The sequence below is a fragment of the Rhinolophus sinicus genome, chromosome 3 (genome assembly GCF_057876585.1).
Source record: "Rhinolophus sinicus isolate RSI-liver-muscle chromosome 3, RSI-T2T, whole genome shotgun sequence".
Taxonomy (NCBI): Eukaryota; Metazoa; Chordata; class Mammalia; order Chiroptera; family Rhinolophidae; genus Rhinolophus; species Rhinolophus sinicus.
In genome coordinates, this window is record NC_142503.1 from 115,149,306 (window position 1) to 115,169,325 (window position 20,020).

The 20,020-nt window shown below is 37.6% G+C and overlaps 1 protein-coding gene across 1 annotated transcript in view; it reads left to right on the forward strand.

Annotated features, from left to right (window-relative positions):
* SEC23A (SEC23 homolog A, COPII component) overlaps positions 1-6,551 on the forward strand; it is a 47,516-nt gene extending 40,965 nt beyond the window's left edge. The window contains exons 19-20 of the mRNA XM_019713638.3: positions 310-375; positions 5,145-6,551. Of these exons, the coding sequence (XP_019569197.1) occupies positions 310-375; positions 5,145-5,234 (156 nt within the window). The 3' untranslated portion in view covers positions 5,235-6,551. The remainder of the gene's footprint in view (positions 1-309; positions 376-5,144) is intronic.
* Positions 6,552-20,020: the final 13,469 nt, after the last annotated feature.

Sequence of the window (20,020 nt, forward strand, 5' to 3'; positions counted from 1 at the left end):
ACTAGCTTTGTCATAATTGTGGCACACATAATTTTTATATGCTTAGTTTTAGATTCAACAATTTATTATTTGTGATTAATATAAATGTATGATTTGGAGAGAAGAGGGTGCATTTATTATTTATTTGTAACATATAGTGGCCTACATATTTCAAAATTTAGTTCATTTTTTAAAAAGTTACATTTCACTGAGATTAATTTTAACCACAACATATTAAATAAAATTGATTTTAGATGGCATAATGTATTTGTTTAACTTATATCGACTAAGTCTATTTTTGATGGATAATGTTATTTCTTTGCTTTTAAGGCCCGTTTTCTGCTTTCAAAAGTCAACCCTTCACAGACTCATAATAACATGTATGCCTGGGGACAGGTAAGTGTAAATAGCAGATCTTGGAAGTTATTTCTTTGTGTATTTATAGTTTATTATTTCACTGAGAGCTACATTTTTTCCTATGTATTTGGTAACACTTTCTCCTGGAAAAATAATGAAAAAGTAGGAGTAGAAAATAGAATTAGTATTTGGTGGCACAGTAGGAAAAAAAGTGATCATATGAAATAGATAGAACTCTTTTATATTTCAAATTTAGTACCACACCCTTGAGAAAAAAGCAATAAAATGTATAAGGTAGAAGTGATGATTTAAACTTGATGCTAGGCCATGAACCTCAAAAGGCCATAGTCAGCCAGGAGAGGTAGGGACTGTAGTTGAGTAGGAGAGGATGGAGGCCTGGAAAATCATTATTAATATATTTTAATTGGGTAGATGCTTTACCTCTTGGTACAATATATCAACATTTATCGATATTGGTACTTTAGGGTACACAGCAATCATTGCTGCTTTTGAAGAGCTTGTCGACTATTATTGAAGATAAACATACATACCTAAGGAATTAAAATACAAGGCAAAATGGGATATGTGCTTTTAGAAAGACGTAAAGTATTACAGAGGTTAGAAGAGGAAGAGAGGAGGAAGTCACATGGTGGCAGCAGGAGAGGGTGTGTGATCGGAAAACAGCTCAGAAAAAGGGACATTTCCTTTTAGAATGATTATTATTTGTAGCCAATAGTTGGAAATTACATGAGAAAGGAAATTCTAGGTAGAGGGTGGTATGGCTGAAGTAGAGTACATGTAGGGATGAACAGTAGAAGACAAGCTGGAAATGTGTCATCTGACCATGTGGTGGAGGATTTTGAATACCCGGTGGAGGACTGAGGAGTCTTTATTGGTTAAATGATAGGACGTTATTAGATGTTTTTGGACAGAAGAGTGAATTTGAGTCTTCGATAATATAGTTGAGTGGTAAGATTAATTGGGAGCAGTCTATAGATTAAAGCTATATCTGTTGAAGTAATCCAAGTTAGAAGAAATGAATGCAAGGTAGTGAAAAGGAATCGATTTGGGAGATGTTTCTATAGTAGACAACAATGGGACTTGATTAGAAGCTGCAGGAAAATAAAAGTTATTCCAGGGCAAGACAGCTGTACACAAAATCTGAATTCTGATTGGGCTCTGGATTTGAGGGGGAGAGAACTATAATTGGGATGATTTGTGAAATTTGAGTGGAGTATATGTCAGATACTAGTACAATATTACCACATTTCTTGAGTGTGATAATGGCGTTGTGGTTATGTAGGAGATTGTCCTTGATCTTAGGAGATATATCCTAAAGTGTATGAGGGTAAAATGTCATGATGTCTTCAACTTACAGAAATGATTCAAGAAGAAGAAAAAGAAAAGGAAAATATACAGAAACATAAAGCAAATGTGGCAAAATGTTAATCAGTGAATTTAGGTATAGACTATGTGCTGTTTATTGTACTTTTAACTTGTCTGTAGGTTTGAACTTTTAAAAAAAGAAATAGTTGAGGGAGAACAAAGTAATTTGGGGATGTGTTACTTTTGAAAACTTGTTTCTTAATTTCAGTTAGAATGTAAACAAAATCATCAACAGTAACGATAACTAGGTAACTAGGAGAACAGGTGCCAGAAGTGGGAGAATGGAGAGGAAATGTTTGACTTGAGACACACTGAGTTTGAGATACCATCTAGATGTCCATATTGAGCCAGCTGTTGCAAATTTGTGTTTGGTGATCAGGGAAAGGAGGGGAAAGTTGACTGTAGAAAGGTGATACTTAAAGTCATCACAGTGCATGTTTGTTCAAGGAGAGAGAGGCAAAAGAGGCATGAGATAAAACCTTGAAGTATGAGTGGTAGGAATATTTTATAAATAATCAGAGAGGTGGAGGGAAAACGAAAAGAATACCATGTTGTAACAGGTGAGGGAGGGTTTTGTAGAAGGAAGAAGATGGGGGTAACAAACACCAAGCTGCTGCAGATACTTGAATGGTTATTATTTCAATAAGTAGAATTATTTCAATAGGAAGGTGAAGACTGAAAAAAGGTAGATGGATTTGATGACTAGGGGGTCCTTTGTGGCCTGTGTGGTAAGTGGTTTTTAACGTGGTATTTGAGTAGAAAATTGATTGCGAAGAATTAGTAGGTGGTAAAGAAATGGAAGTTATAAGTATAAATGATTCTTTTGCAGAAATATTCTGAGTTTGAATAGTAGGATAGAAGGATGATTATTATTAGGGTTAGGGTACAGAACTTGTAGACTAAATGTAAGGAGCTAATGGAGGCACACAAAAGAACGCCTTGGAGATGTTTAAGGTCCTCAGAAGGAGACAGTGTGATCACCAGCACAACGTATCGGGAGTAAAGTATTGGGAAGGAGGCAGGTGGTACCTCCTGTACTAGATCACATACAGGTTGGACCTATCTGCCTAACCTTAGATAGACCGTGTTTCCCCGAAAATAAGACCTACCCTGAAAATAAGCCCCGGTTAAAATCTCAGCCAAACGGACGCGTTTAGTATGTTATGACGATGTTCCAGGAGAAGATGACATGACTGTATTTGAATAAATGTAGATTGTTGTACAAGAAAAAAATAAGACATATCTTGAAAATTTGCCCTAATGGACATACCTTTGCCCTAATGGAGCAAAAATTAATATAAGACCCAGTCTTATCTTCGGGGAAACACGGCATTTCAAAGAGAAAAAGAGTGCATTTGAAAAATTGAAAAAAAAAAAAAAGATTGAGATCAACTCAATGCAAATTTTTGATAAGATTGAATTGAGCATTAGTACTTATAATTTCAAATAAGATCTTCTACTACATAAATTAGAAAATCCATATGTGAATTTTTTGGCTTGACTAGAAAAGTAGATCTGGGGTTGAGTGAATTGAGGTGGAAAATATGTACAAATGAAAAATATCAGGTATAATTATAGGAAGAAAAAAGTAAGAGCTACCAGGTTATTATTAGGTTGTCACATTCTTGAGACCTTTGCTTCTCTGTGTTAACTATAAATGTAGACTAAGGAAATGTATTTCAGTGTTATAAAATAATAGAGTTTTCAAAAGAGGTAATAATAACAGCTAAAACATGTTGTATGGCTACTCTGTGTGCCAGGTATTGTTCTATTTGCTTTACACAGTTTAACTCACTTAATCATTCCAACCACCATGTGAAATAGGTCCTGTTATTGTCTTTATTTTACAGATGAGGAAGCTGAGACAGAGAGGTTAAGTAGCTTCCTCAAAGTCACACAGGCAGTAAGTGGCAGAGCCAGGATTTGAGCCCAGGCAGTCTGGCTCCAAACTCAAAGAAGCTCTCTATCCTAGTGCTGTTGCCTCCCTTCATTAGTAAGGTTTGCAAGGTCTTATGAATTAACATATAAAAACACATAATAAAACTGAATTTCCTTTTTTCAGGAGTGGTATGGCATGTCTGGCTATGCCATTCTAGAACCACAGGAGCTAATAAATTCTCATCTCACATTTGCCACTAACTTGCTGATCTCCTCTGAAAATTACTTAATTTCTGTTTTAGACTTTACATACTTGTCAATTAATAATAAATAACTTCAATATCAGGTGAACAATCTAAAAATCCTGATATAAAATATATCTCTTGCTATAATAAAATTTCATTATTAATGGGTTGGATTACCAGAGTCCTTCTATCAACACTGTTTTCATTAAAATAGAAGTTAGGAATTTTCAGTAAATCTTGTTAATTCTATAGAACCTGCAGAGATCAATTAAAATGACTTGATAACTTATAAGCATAGTTTATTTAAAAAATGATGTGTTTGCTTCCTTCCTGCTGGCATTTCTGTTAAAAATGTGCAGTTGGAGTTTTAGTACACAGGGTGCAAGAAGGAGACTTACTCCTTAGTACTGATGAAAGCACCAATACCTTCAAGAAAATTAACGCTACTTTAAAGAGAAGGTTGAGTATGGACCTACTCTAACACCAATAGGTAAATTGCAGTACAGATATGGTGCTGACCACTTGGAGTTAGTTCAGACCTCACAAGTTAAAGGACACGGTCCACAGCAAGAGGGCCTGCACAACTTTAGATGTCCACTGCAGGTAGGATCCCAGGTACTCACACTTCAGCCAACTGGCTACAAATCCGTGTGTGTGTAGGAGGTTCACATGCCCTTCTCTCACGTTCAGTAATTCGCTAGAACAACTCATAGAACCTAGGAAACACCTTATTTATGGTCACAGTTTTATTATAAAGGTTACAAATTAGGACCAGCTAAATGAAGAGACAGAGTGAGGTCTGAGAGGGTCCCAGGTACACAGCTTCTGTGCCCTTTCCCCATGGAATCAGGGTGTGTCACCTTCTCGGCACATCGATGTACTGGGGGTGCCAAACAAATGTATACACATGACTTGCATTCATCTTTTGGTATCGGTGTATATTGAGTATTATGATTTTGGCACCTTCTGTATTCGTCAACCGGGAAACTCCACTGAACTTCGTTATCCAGAGATTTTTTGGGTGGCGCCTTTCTGTAGGCATGATTGATTGAATCCTTTGTGCCTGTTTGAACTCGATCTCCAGCTCCTCCTTTCCCGTCCCTGCAGGTGAGGCTGTCTTAAAGCACCAACCCTCATCACATGTTTGATGTTTCTGGTGACTGGCCTCCATCCATCCTGAGTCATCTCATCTCATAGCATAAACTTTCCTTGGTTGTTAAACATTTGCTTATACATTGCTGATAGATTTGAAAGTATCACACTATGTTTTAATCATAGCAAATATCTTTGTTTTTCTAGGAGTCTGGAGCACCTATTCTCACGGATGATGTTAGTTTACAAGTGTTCATGGATCATTTGAAGAAACTTGCTGTGTCCAGTGCAGCTTGAAGTGCTAAACATGTTAAGGGCGTTGAAGAAGATGAAGTAGTATTTCAGTTTCCATTTTTTCCCTTTTTCAGTTCATCTGTGGAAACCAACAGAGATATCTCTCTAGACTCTCTTTGTACTAGTGTGGTTTGAAACAACATGGAAAAATGTTCACGTTTGTAGATTAAGCTGCGATGTAAGAGCATTAAGAACAAAATTGTTTTGCTAGCCACAGTATTTATTATAACTGGTTTTGGAAATTTGAGGTCTTTATAACTTAATTATGTTAAAAGAGTAAAAATAGAGTGCCATATACTACAGGGACATAACCATTTGTATATTGTAGACAAATCCAAGTGGCACTGTATGTCCATGCTGACTTTCGAAAACTTGTTTCTTAATTTCAGTTAGAAAGTAAACAAAATCATCAATAGTAATGATAACTGTGAACATTTTGCCTGTTCTTTTTCTGTGATTTTCAGCACTTATATTTACACTTTTTCTGTACTTATTCTGTTAAGGCAGATTTATTTTTATGATGATTTGTTTAGGAATTATTTGACTTTATATATGGTAATTTTCATGAGGTAATTTAATGTTTTTGGTCACTTGGAAAAACAGCTTAGAGATAAGTTTTTTTTTGTGACAATCCCACAACTGACAATAAATGTGAAATTCCCAAAAGTACCCAACTTATGTGATTAAGTGTGATAATTTTTTAAAAAGGCAGATAGAAAACAAACCATTTTGTGAGAATGCGTTTTAAAAAGCCTTGGCAGTATAAAATGACTAATGTAACTAGTAAACCAAATTTGGTTTTCACAGCATGGTTTTGTTTTTCCCCTTGTTTTTCTGAGATACATTTTACACTATATACTTCAGTATTTTAACACTATTTTGGGAGTTTACACATTACTTTTTGTTTCTGCTTCCATTTTGTGAACTTTATTAAGTTGTGGTTCTTATTGAAACAGTATTATATAATGTGTTGTTGAATTATATCATGTGGTGATGCTGAATTCTGTTTTGATTTATTCATTAATACCATTTACTTTCACCTTTTAAAGTTTACTTGTAGCAAATGTTTACATTGCTAAAGCCAGATATATTTAACAATAAAATTTACATCAAATAAAAGGTGGTGCTATGATGTAAGCTTAGGACAGTTTTGATGATTGAACTTGCATGAACACAATCATATGATGGTAAAACAGACAGAAACTTAAAAAATTGTTTATATGTTATACTCAATTAGATTAAATAAATTGCTCTGTTCCATTTTATTTGAATTGAATTGTGCTAGGCATAAGTACCAATAAACTATACTTTTTCTCTGTTTTCCTCCTTGTTTTGATACCTAGCAAAGTCTGAGAAGTCTAATGTAAAATTAAAGCATGTAAATCTGCTATCAGTGGATTAAAAAGTCATTCATTTGTTAAAATAACAGCTTTATTGAGATATAATTCACATACTATACTACTATACTACTTACCCATTTAAAGTATATAGTTCATTGGGTTTTAGAATATTCAGCACAATTTTAGAACATTTTTTATCACCCACCCCCCTCACCCCCAAAATAGTTACTAATTTTTGCCATAAGGAATTGTGTTTTGTAGTTAACGTTTTGATGATGCTACATGTTTACTTTGCCTGGCCCCTTATGTCCTTTAAGAATGCATTATTTCTTCTCTTGAGTGAACTTGGTACTTACCCCTGAACTGTCCTCTACTTCTAAATTAATTACAGCTGAAGATGCTAAAGTATCTCGATTTAATGGATAAGGATGAACAAATATATCGTCATGCCCTTTTAGCTTACCATTGGAAAGAGCACCCTGGATCATTTGTGTATATCATTTAGCGATTATTAAATTGCTAGGTATGTAAATAGACTGTTGAAGGAAGAAATGTTTGACCCTTTTAATGCTGAGTAGATAAAGGATATTTGCTAAATCACTGGCAGCACTGAGAAGCTTTGGTGTGTCCACAACTATTTTGGAATTCATTTTTGAACCTACCACGTTTAGTGACTTTATCTCTAAAAATGGCCTTAGACCTCATCTATACACTTACATTTTGGTGTAACAGGGTAAATTTGTTTTTATTGACTGGTTCCAAAAGTGAGCTGACATTTTGTCTGTCCAGTTCCCCACCTGATAAACTTCCATCTCATATTCCCTGTCTCGGGGACTGCATGTAATGAATACCGTTTACCCTTCTCAACATTTTTAGCAATTCTACCTCTCCAATATCTCCCTAATCTATTCTCTATCTTCCTGTTACTCTATCTTCATCGTACCTAAGCTGGTTTGGTGAAACAGCCTCCTAAACCAGTCTGCTGCTTTCCTCCATCCCTCTCTTCATTTCGCTGAAATACAGATCTGATCATGTTACTCCTGTTGCCCTCATAATAAATTCCAAACACTTTGGCCTGGTGACATTGTATACTCCATATCAAATTGAATCCCATCTCGCCCCTAGAAAAATAGAACAAAGGACACAGTAAAAAAGATAGCAATGGATAGGGGTCTCTAGTTCTACCTACACCTTAATCCTAAATGTGGCCTTCGGGATTCTTATAATGCAAAAGCAGATGCATTCTTTATTGGCTATTACAAATTTAGTGCTGTGGCTTATTGCACTTGGTTTTATTTTAAATGAACATGTTTTTTCAGTTATTTTTCAAACAACACTGACAGATTAGGATTATTTGCTTCCTAATGCCCATCTTTATATTTTTTATTTTCATTTTCCATGTCTCCAATATACGTGTATACATTTTGTACTCATAGGTGCTTAATTTGTATTCATCTTGAGCATTTTGTCAAGTTCTACAGATGTTTCTATTTCTCCTGTTTGCTTCTTAATAGTTTACCTTATGAAATTAAAATATTCTTATGTTTATTCTTCCTCTGTTTAGTCTATTGAAACAAAAGGTGGTCTAGGTCTAATGTATTATCTGGTGAATACAATAATAGGTATGAAATACCAGGTATGAAATAGTGAAGTTAAATTACTAAATCAGATTGTTTTTTCTTCCCCTTCTGTGGATTATACTGACATAAAGCCCAGTTATTTGGGTTGAGTATGGGATGGTGGGAAATTGGGGACTTTTCCCCCCCTAAAGAAACCTCGAAAAAAATAAGTAAATGGTAATACTTCTAAAGCATTTGGAAGATGGATAGAAATACTAACTTTAGGCTTTGTTAGATCAACATAGAATTATATATTTTTAAAAGTTAAGGATAAAGACTAAACCAAGATATATAACATTAAAACTAGAATATGTAACTTCCAAACCAGTAAAGGAAAAGAAGCAATAGAAGTAATTTGATCAAAGAGAAGGAAAGAAGGATTAAAAAGGGAGCAAAGGGAAAGCCTGGTAGATAACATGAAAAGGAACAAATAATATTTTTAGTGTATTTTATGATTATGGAAAAATACTGGCCTTTCACTGTAATGAACAAACATTACATGTACTATTTTCGAACCTTTTGCAAATTTGTCTGACGACTTCATAAAAATTGATCTTTTCGCATATCCCTGTTCTACAATCTTTGTTCAGTTGATTGAAGAACACTTTTTATTCATTTTGAAATTTTGTTTTCTCATTTGAAGCAGCAGGTACACAAATAGGAAAATTTATAGAGATAAACTTAGTAGAAATTCATAAAAATCCCATTTCACAATGAATTCCTAAATTTTTAAAACTGTTTCTTCAGGGTTGATTCTAGTGGTTTTCCAAAAGCTTCTTGGTCAAAAAATTGTCCACTGAAATATATAAACTAGGACAGTCAAGATAAATTTCTATTACATTTGGGAAAACCGTCAAGACTTTCTTCTTTTGCAAAAATGAGAATAAATGGCTGCATGTCGGTGAACATTGACACTGTTTGATCCATTGACTTAGAACAAATGTCCAGTTACTGTGAAAGTGATCAGAGCATTTGAACATTGATATTTTAATTTCTTCTGGCCATGTAAGACCAACATCTTTTGCTGCTTTCCTGGCATTCTTAAAAATGTGACTCTTTCTTCAATGTCAATGTCTATTTTCTTACATTTTGTTTTTACATAGTTAATAGGCTTCTCTACAATTTCTGTGTGCCAATCTTCAAGGAACAATTTCAGAGCTTAATGTTTCACTGCATACTGTTGAAGCCTGATTTAGACTGCAACTATTCAAAATTTTTTTGTCCAGGCCAATTAAGAAGCCTAATTGTTACTTAATGACCATGCCACCTAAAAATTGTCTTCTAATGAATTTCAGGGAAGACTTGATGTTACAGTCATATGTTTATCACTCATGAATATAAAAGTAGTTACAAAGTTGAGAAATTGTGGAATTTTGCAGTCAAAAAAGGTCCTTTGAAGTCATTAAGCACTATCTCCTTACTCAATTCAAGAATTCCCTCATAATCTCTTTGATGGTTGGGTATCTGACCTCTGTAGAACACTTTCAGTGACAAGTAAAACAAGACATCTGTAAATTGCTCAATGCTACGAGTGACACTTTTAAAGATAATGTTAGTGAACCAGGAAGGATTAATATGTGACATATCAAACAGAGTTTGATGGATAACATTTAAATCTGCTTTATACAATACAGTATTCAGAGGGACTATAGCCACAGACCTACAAAGCCATCTGGCACTCTGACACTGTCATTAAAAGAGAGTGCAGCAGCCCATCATGCAGGAGGGTTTGCTAATTTAGAAATAGGCTTCCAAACAGGACATTGTGCACCCAGTTTTCAATAGAACTGTACGTTTCCCAGCTGCAATCACCTGAGTTTGTCGGTAGAGAAAGTGCGTTGCAGAGCCCACTGGTGTGAATCTGTTTCTACAGGACATGTGGCCTGCTCTGGTGGGGGACGCCATTTTCTGGTCCGTGTCAAGATTTTGTTCAACTGTCTTGACAGGTAGGGCAAAGCAGCTACAGAATGATCCTGTGTATATATTTAACCTGTTCTGGGGACTATACTGTTTGTTTTGGCAAAATAGGGAGATCTGTAAAATCCACAATTTTTGTAGGGATTAGAAATGTTTCTAAGAATAACACATCTGGAGGTTACTTTGGAGTTATAGTAAAGATGTCATTTTGAAGTGATAAATGTGCTGATTAAAGAACCTCCAATAAGGAAGGATCACATTTTACTTTACTTACTGGTTTTAAGCAGGTAGTTCCTGCCTTCAAGGAAATTTTAAAATAATGTAATCTGCAGAGGCTTAAAAATTAATCTCCATAAAATCCTTGTGAGAGGCCGATAGGTCAAGTACTTTGCATGTTTGAAAACATTTGTGAAGAAGTCAAATTCAAGAGCAGTGATTCTGAAATTTGAACATGCCTAAGAATCACCTGGAGGGTACCGATAAAATGCAGATTTTGAAGTCATTTTAAAACTGAGTCTGAGAGTTTGCATTTCCAGCAAGCTACTGGTGATACCAGTGATTCTTTCTGGACCACAATTTACATAGCAAGTTCAGCTAAAAGCAACATTTTCCTCACGTTTTGGGACTTCCAGAGGAAGAAGTCCAGCAGTCACTTGGAAATATGCATTCTGGAATCAGGAGACTCAGGTTTGCGAACCACAAGCACAGAATTCACAGCATAAATTACGGGATTAGATGACACTGCTCTTATTTAATTATTTACTAAGCGCTAACAAGGTAGGTTGGGAGCAGAGTCAGACGCAGTCTCCTGTTGAGCACGGATTATGCCTTCATGTATGGTGTCTTGCAATGTTTAATTCTAAAATTCTATTTTTAATGAGAACGTTAAACCAACTGATTTATCAGATATAGCTTTTCCAGCAAGGAAGTATTTCTATGAAAAAGCCTATTGAGTTACTGAAATATTAATGGTAGTACAATATCATGTAACGACAGAGAAAGTTTTCACTGAATCCTGGGTTTTCGTAATATTTAGAATCTGATTTTAATAAGGGTGTTGAGAAAAATGAGATCCTGAGTAATAAACTGTGAAATGGCTTAATTAACAATTGTCTAATTATTTGAAGGAATATGTGCCCCATTGTTTTGGACCATGAAATAGATTGCCAACACATATTATAAGATGTTCTTAATTAGGTGTATTTATTAATTGGTTAGATAACCATTATGGGCTAGATAGATATGGATCTTCCTGGAGGTAGAAACATAAATTTGACAGTCTGAACTAACTAGATCAACAGACCACTGTTTTGTGTGTTGCTGTATCTTTTCATCTTCTTACACAGAGGGAGCCCACAAAATGTATACATGTTTTAAGAAAGGGGAAAACGGTATTAAAATTGTAATACTCAGTATATACTGATAACAAAAGATGAATACAAGTCATATGTACACATTTCTTTTGGCACCCCCAGTATATTTACAGTGGGCCTTTTCAATTATGTTTACTCACTGAGTACCATACACACTTTTGACATGGCTTGTTGTAAATGACTCTAATGATTAGTTTCCATTTGGAGTCTAAAGTCCAGCATGATTTCAGGGAACTAATGTTTTTTTATTGCCGGTTGTCTGGCAAGAACAGTCATGGCGCCTGCTGTGCTTACTCAGCCTCCACGGGTGACAGCTACATCTGCTTCTCCATCTGCACTTCTCGCTTTTAAGCTGATACCATTAACTGTCTATAACCCTTAAGAATTAGACTGTATCTAATGAGAGAAACTGAAAAACATCTCCATTTTTCTGTAAGGCCTTCCACAAAATGAGAATTCTATGGAATGATGGGGGATTTGTTATGATTAAATAGATTATGAAGCTGTGATTGTCAAATAGAGATATGTTTAAATATGTCCAGAGCTTACTTTTATTTATTAAGAAGGGTATAATCACAAAATGTGTTTAATCATGATATATGCTATCTGTTATATATGGCCCCATTTCTGTCATAGATAAGAACTCACTTACAAATAAAATCTAAAGTTACCTCTACAGAGTAAGAAAAATAAATCCTTAACATGGTATAGTAGACATGTCAATCATCACACCGCTACACTCACAATGTTGTCCCGGTTGCATCCCTCTGCTGAGCTAAGTGGCCAGCCCCAGTCTCTTCCTTAAGCAAAGGGATGGGATCAAGTTTCCTAAAGGCATCTAATCCATAGGCTGGCTGCTGACCTATGAAGCGACTTGTTATGAAAAAGTTTCCCTAGTAAGGACATGATAATTAACTGGACTGATTATATTCTCTTCTTCTAAAAGTTGAATAGGAAAATTCAGAGAGCAGCAGCCATTCTGTAACGAGAGGAAAAATGAAACAAGGATTGGAAGAGACACACTGATGGTGGAACATTAGTGTGAAGATTCCCAAACTCCCGCTAGGGATGGTTCCTAGATTGCCTTGGGAATGGTGACAAGATGCTGCAGCTTTCTGTAGAATGTGGTGAGGTTATGTCGTCCTCTGTCTGCTGGCCCTGCTTTGCAGGGTGGGGATGCTTTGTGGGCGATAGGCATGGGAAGGGGGTTTTGGTAATGAGAGTCCCTCTCTGCTTGGGTCTGGGCTACAGACGAGTACTCCTTTGCACAATTCTATGACACCTTGTGTAACATCAATGTTTCTCAGCAGTTGTAGGAGAAATAACTCAGAGATATCATCATTCAATCACGTTATATGCAATAGTATGTAGGTTACATAAGTCCTGATAGACTAGAGATAAAAATGATTTACACAGCAGCACCTCGTGCAAAAAATACCAATTGCTGATTCTAGAATCTTAGAGAAAAAACTAACCTACCAATCAGATATCTGCAGGGAGGGAGGCATGAGGTATTTAATGATTTATCCTCCCTTGAAAGAAAATTATAATTTCATTCCAAATAATCAGTAAAAGATTTTCTATGTGTTAGATGACTTATACATTAGAGTATATTCATCTTTTATTTCTGAATTCTTTAACAAAATTAATATTAGAATTTTATTTCTAGCCGTCTTTTTTACTATTAAATTTTAGGATTGTGAAACAAAACTTGTCCAAAGATAAAAATTATTCTGTGCTATTTCTTTCTACTGCGAGATGTTTCATTACATTTCTCTGTATTATTTTCACTTTTTACTTATTTATAGAATTGCTGAACTAGCTCTTGAATTGAGTGAACATTTAAATTATTCTTTTTTTTATATTAATAAGCCTTCAGTGAACAAAGGAGAGAATGACTAAAGGAAGAAAATAAAGGATGATATAATAAAAATAGCAAGGAAAACATTTCAGAGAAACATCAGAAAAGGCTAAGGATAAATAGTTTGGAGGCACTAACACCATTTTACCACAGGGAGGCACTAGTTACTACATAACTGGAAACTCAAGTGACGTTTTATCTTTCTCCACTTTAAATTCTGAACTTTCTAATTCTTTATGTGATTCTTTTTCTATCAACACCCATACCTTAGTGTTTGATTTTTGAAAGCTAATCCATACTCCTGTGTGAAATAATTGGACCCCAAAGTAAAAAATAGTTTGTTGAAAGGGTACAAAATTGGAAAGTATGAATTTAGCTCCACAGCATGTATGAAAAGCTTTCAAGGTCTGATTTCCCAGGAGATAATTATAAATACACGAAATTTTTTATTTGCTCCATGAGTCACTTTTTTTAAAAGCAGCATTTGTGGATTCCACAGTACAGTCAGAGAGGGTGGGATGGGATTTAGAGGTCACACATCATGCTGGCATCTCCAGATATGACCACATTTTTGACCTATAATTTCATGTAGAATATTGGCCACATTCCTATTTTGGCCACAACCTAAATAGAGATTTAAATCATGACGCTACTCTTTATCAAAAGCACAATAAGCATAACCAGAAAAATTTGTGTGAGAATGTAATTCACTCAATAATGGAAACTGACCAAAAGTGAGAACGTTTTTAGCATCTTAGAATGTCATATGAATGGAGACCTTCTGTGGAGAGAAACAGCTTTGGTAAATGTTAGAAATAGTGTTTCATCTATTTTTAAGCATCAAGGTTTGAGTACTTGCTATTTCCAGTAGGGGTAATCCAACAGAGTTTAGATTCAGAGATGTTTTATTTGTTTTTTTAGTATAATCAAATGTATTTTCATCTAGCAAGGAAGGAAAAACAGATATAGTCTATGTCTTTAGGAAAAAAGTCCACCGGTGTTGACTTAAAGTACAAACGCAGAATAGAGGGTGGCAGAGTGGGACGTTTAGGAGCACGGACGCTGGGACACTGTCTGGGTTCGCATCCCAGCTTTCCCACGCCCCAGCAGAATCACTTTGGGCACATTTTCTAACTTTTCTGGGCTTGCTTCCTCAGATGTAAAATGGGGACAATCATAGTACTGTCGTGCGGGAGACCCTGCCCGCTGCGCCATTTGTCGGGCGGGGCGGCCTGCGGGGTCTCTGCTCCCACTCCCCATACAAGAACGCAGGATATGGTGAGGCCAAAAGGGAACACCCACGGAGCCATAGGTAGGGGAGTCATACCACTATATTCTCTCTGGCGGCACTATACTCTCACTGGAGGCTGGATCCACACTGTCCGCAAACCGCCATCCACGCTTGCCAGCCCAGCCGCCATCTTCTTGCTAGCCCCCATTCTCTCTCTCTTCTCTCTCTCTCCGTAGCCGCAGCAGTTATATTAGCGGCTAATTGGCTAACTGGCTACAGCTGACGGCCAGTCAGCCACAGCTGACGGCCATCTACTACCCGAGCCAGCACTCCTCTACGTGAGGCCGAGAGCCTGTAAACTACTTTGTGGGGCTCTGTCCCCACAGTACCTACCTGTGGGGGCAGAGCCCCAGAAAGCAGTTTCCAGGCTCTCGGCCTCACATAGACAGGTGCTGGCTCAGGTAGTAAATGGCCATCAATGTGATTGGATGGCCATCAGCTGTGGCTAGTTGGCCGTCAGCTGTAACCAGTGAGCCATTGGCCACTAATATAACTGCTGTGGCTACGCTAGCAAAAGGAGGAAGAACGGGGGCTAGCAAGAAGATGGCGGCTGGGCTGGCAAGTGTGGATGGCGGTTTGCGGACAGTGTGGATCCAGCCTCCAGTGAGAGTATAGTGCCACCAGAGAGAGAGAATATAGTGGTATGACTCCCCTACCTATGGCTCCGTGGGTGTTCCTTTTTGGCCTCACCATATCCTGCGTTCTTGTGTGGGGAGTGGGACCAGAGACCCCGCAGGCCTCCCTGCATGACACTACCTCTTAGGGTTGAGTTAAGATTAAATGATTGAGGGCCTGTAATATGTTAGATCACTGCCTGGCAGAAATTAAATGCCCTGTATTGGCTGTCATCATTGTCATGGGAATACTTACTCCTCTCTGACTCTTCATTGTCTATTAGAATGTCACCCTGTATTATTTGCCTTTTACGGATGAAGAAACTAAGACTTAAAGACCTTATAAAAGCTTGAACAGCTGGTAAATAGTAAAGTCAGATTATACTGCACAGATCATAATAATGTTACAGATCATACACAAATGCATCATGAAGAGCAAACGAATAATGTGATCAATAGGAATTGATAATATGAATTGAGTGCTCACTCTGTGCCAGGCACTGTTCTACGTGCTAAGGACAACCCTGAGATAGGCAGTATTATTATTCTCATTTTGCATCAAGGCACAGATTGGGTAAATAATGTACTCAGGAGCACATAGCTACTTAGGGGTAGTGTGGGGACAGAGTCCCAGAGAGCAGTTTCCAGGCTCTCGGCCTCACGTGGAAAGGTGCTAGCTTGGTAGTAGATGGCCGTCAGCTGTGACTAGTTGGCCATCAGCTGTAACCAGTTAGCCAATTAGCCACTGATATAACTGCTGTAGCTATACTGGTTGGTTGGTTGGCAGGCAGAGAAGTGGTAGGCGGATTGCGGATTGTGTGGCTCCTGCTTCCTGTATCTCCAGCCCAGCGGCCAGTGAGAATATAGTGGTATGACTCCCCTATCTATGGCTCTGTTGGTGTTCCTTTTTTGGCCTCACCATATCCCGCGTTCTTGTGCTGGGAGTGGGACCAGAGACCCTGCATGACACATAGCTAAGTAGAGATGTAAATTGAGATGTAGGTCCAGGTAGTTTGCTCCAGAATCGATTCCCTTTTCTGCTCTTTCCCTGATGGTGATTAAAATTCCTACAGAGCTTGTATGGGGTCCTGAGATCAGGAAGGGTGTTGGAGGAGGTGCTGGAGAAGCCGTGACCGCCAGTTGACCCAAAAGCTGGATCTGGGTAATTGGAGGCTCCTCACCTCCTGTGTCCAGTGCACGTACGCTCCGCTCACTGTTCCCAGAGTGGGAGACATTTTCAAGGTCACTGTCATGAGAGAGGAAGGTGCTGTTGAGACCATCCAGACTGGATATGTGACGGAACCCATTAAGGCTTCTATATAACTCTTAAGATTCAGGCGGGCAGGTGCAGAGATCTACTTGTCTTGAGGTCACCAAAGGCAAGCTTCGTAAATTTCCTTGCTTATTGTTAACTGCCACCAACCGATGTGGAGAGGTCTGTCTCTTTCTCCTGTCTTTCCTTGCCCTGTGTGTACCAGGGCCAGTTTATGAACCAACAAAACATCATTTAGCCATCTCTGTCTTCTGTCTAGAGGCTATTCCATTTGGTCTTTGGCCTGAATCAGCCTTTTCCTCACTGTCTGTCACTTCTGTAACGTGTGGGCTGTTTCTCTTGGTGATGCTCCAGGAGAGCTCAACTGTGACTCCCTACTGACCAGCTCCCAGATCTGCTCAAACTGGTCCTATTGATTTTCTAAACTCCAGCGGTCCTCACCCTGGCCGCTGGCTGTGGGGCTGTCCATCGTCACTTCAAGCAGAGGTGACCCCTTGCTCAGTGTGCTACACTGTTTATTAAGGTTTTGAAACCACTTGTGGCTCTTTCTAGCTCCCTGCTCACACCCAGGTACACCTGAGTAGATGTGCTGTTCTCAGAGGCCTTCTCCACACCGCTATCTACTATAATTGCCTGTTAGAATAGAACTCCAGGCAGGAAGAGAGTTCCTTTTGATTGGGGATTTACACTTACCCAGAATCTCTGCCATTTATCTCCTCCACCAAGCATTGTGGTGTTGGGTTAAGGGGCAAAGCCTCACACTCATGTCTAAAATCTCCCTCTTTTAACTACTACCAATCTCCTGCTTCCTTTGCCCTCTTCCGAGGGCCCTGATTTCTTTATTTTTTAGTGGAGATGTACTCTGTTTCCCTCATTATTGTCATCTGGGCCCTGGCACTATATTAGCCATGTGTTACAAAGAGAATGTTGTCACCGGAAAGAACATCTAACAAGTCATTCACTTGCAAGATTCTAGGGGTTCATTTCAACGAGGTAATTGCTGCTTCTCCCAATGAATACACTGGGGGAAATATGGTAGACGACACTGGTGAGATAAGCATGGATCAGATCTTTAAGGGCCGTGTAGGCCGGGTTAAGAAGTTTAGATTTTATTTTAAAGACAGAGAGGATTCTGTGGCAGATTTAAGCAAGGCAATGTATGATCAGAGTGGAAAAGTCTGAAGGGTCGTAATGCTGGGTGTAACTAATGAGGGCAGAGGAGAGAGGGACTTTGAGGGGAGAGGAGAATGAATCAGCCTCTCTTGGAGGAGGGTGGTGGAAGTGACAGGCCTGGAAATGCATTGTGGGAGGGAGACGAGACAGGCAGCCTCTTTAGCTGGAGAATTCATACTTATTCTTTATTTTTTAACTTTATTGAGCTACCTTTCACATAAAAATTGTATATGTTTGAGGTGTGCAACTTGTTGTTTTGATACATGTATACATTGTGAGAAGATCACCACAATCAAGCTAGGAACTTACTCATCACCTCTTTCTTGTTACGTGGGTGTGTGGTAAGAAGATTTAAATTGAGATCTATCCTCTGAGCAAATTTCAAGTATACAATACAGTATTGTGGCAAATGTGGTTCAGTTGTATATATTTTATATACTATATATAAAAATCTGTATACACTATTATATGCACACAAAGGAATATTATCCAGCCTTAAAAAATTATTCCCTTAAAAAGGGAATCCTGCCACTTGTGCTGAGTGCAATAAGCTAGACACAGAAAGACAAATACTGCATAGCTATTCTTAAAGTTGCCTTTCCAGTGAAACCTTCCTTGACTTCCCATGGCTTGCTCTCATAGCTACCTACACAGTTATACAGTTTTTTTATGTTTTGTGTTTTCTTTTTCACTGTGTCTGTTTTCCCACTAGAATGTGCTCTCCCTATTGAAGGCAGTTATTTTTGCCCCCAATTTTTTTATTCCCAGGGTTTATTACATTGTTTGGTACATAAAAGGCTGTCAAATCTCTGTTGAAGGAATGAATGAATGACTAAACACTTGAATAGACCTTTCAGAGTATTAGGTGTTACTCTGTGAAAGGTGATGGCCAACTCTTGGCATGGAAATCCCGAGTGGACAGAAATGGAAAACACCTGGATCCTGCAGTGCAAACAAGATGTTGCTCCAGAGCTGGCACAGTAAGAATATCAAGGTGTGGAATTCAAACATTAGGCACTGGCAACTTGTCTTCTTGAGTAGCAAAAGTTGTTTCTTGATTTTGAAATGTCTGGGGGCATTAAAAAATTAAGAACCCTCCGTTCTGCGTTTCTCTGACTTGATGGACCAAAATTCCTGTGTGCCACCTGGAAAGCAAAAGAAGTAGGGAGTGTTGCATCCATCCACCTGCACCTTCGATACCCATTGCACTGACGATTTGCTGGGTTGGCAGCAGACCAAAATAATAGCAACTTGAACTACCTGAAGTCTCCAGTCTTGGAGACTTAACCTCAACACTAAAGCAGCCCTCGGCAGTCTGGCCTAGGGCATCCACCCCATGTGTGGCATTTGTTGCTGTCAGGTTTTTATGATTTTTCCTAGACTAACTGGTGTGAAACAATTTCATTGTTTGATCCAGGTTTTGGAAACTGTTACAATCTTTTATTTTTAAAAATGTCTTGTATCTGAATTCCCAATCCTGTGTGAGTACTTTCTGTCTTTGCTTCCTGGTTAGTTGCAGCAGAAATTCATCTGTTGTATTGGTTCTTTCAAAGAACCACCTTTGGGGTTATTTATTAATTCTAACATTTTTCTGTTTTCTTATTTATTACGTTCCTCTTTTAACAATTCCTTCTTCGTGCTTATCCTTAACTTGCTTTATTGCTTTCTTGTAAGTCATCATTTCATTTGTTTTGATGCTTTCTTGCTTAATATTTAAAGTGCTTATGAATACTTTCCTCTGCCTCATTGGTGATACCATATCCTTTTATATGTAGTGTATTTGGTTATTTTTCAATTAATCCTAATGATAGCTTAGATTTTTTCTTTTACTTAGCAGGTTCTTAGGAGGTAGTGTTTGGCTTGTGGGATATATAATTTGATGTATATATCCATTTAATTGTTCTTACGTGTTTTGTGAAATATTGTCCTTGTTTGCTTTATTTATTTATTTATTTATTTATTTATTTATTTACTCTACTTGATTTGTCAAGATCTCCTACTATGTCAGTCTCCTACTATTACTGAGTTGCTAAAAATGTATCCTTGCATTTCTAAGGACATATTTCCTGTATGTATTTCAGTACAATTCCGGTCAGCATATAAAAATTTGGTTGTTATGCTGGTACTAAGGCCCACTTCTTAATATAAAATGATCCTATTGTCCTATGTAATGTGTTTGTCCTTAAATTCCTCTTAATTTTATATCAGTCTTTTCATTGGTACTTCTTTTTTGTTTGCCTGTGTCTTTCATACACTTTTCTTTCCTTTTACCTTTATCCCACTTATGTCACTTCACTTTTGATGGGGCTCTTAAACACAGCAATTCTG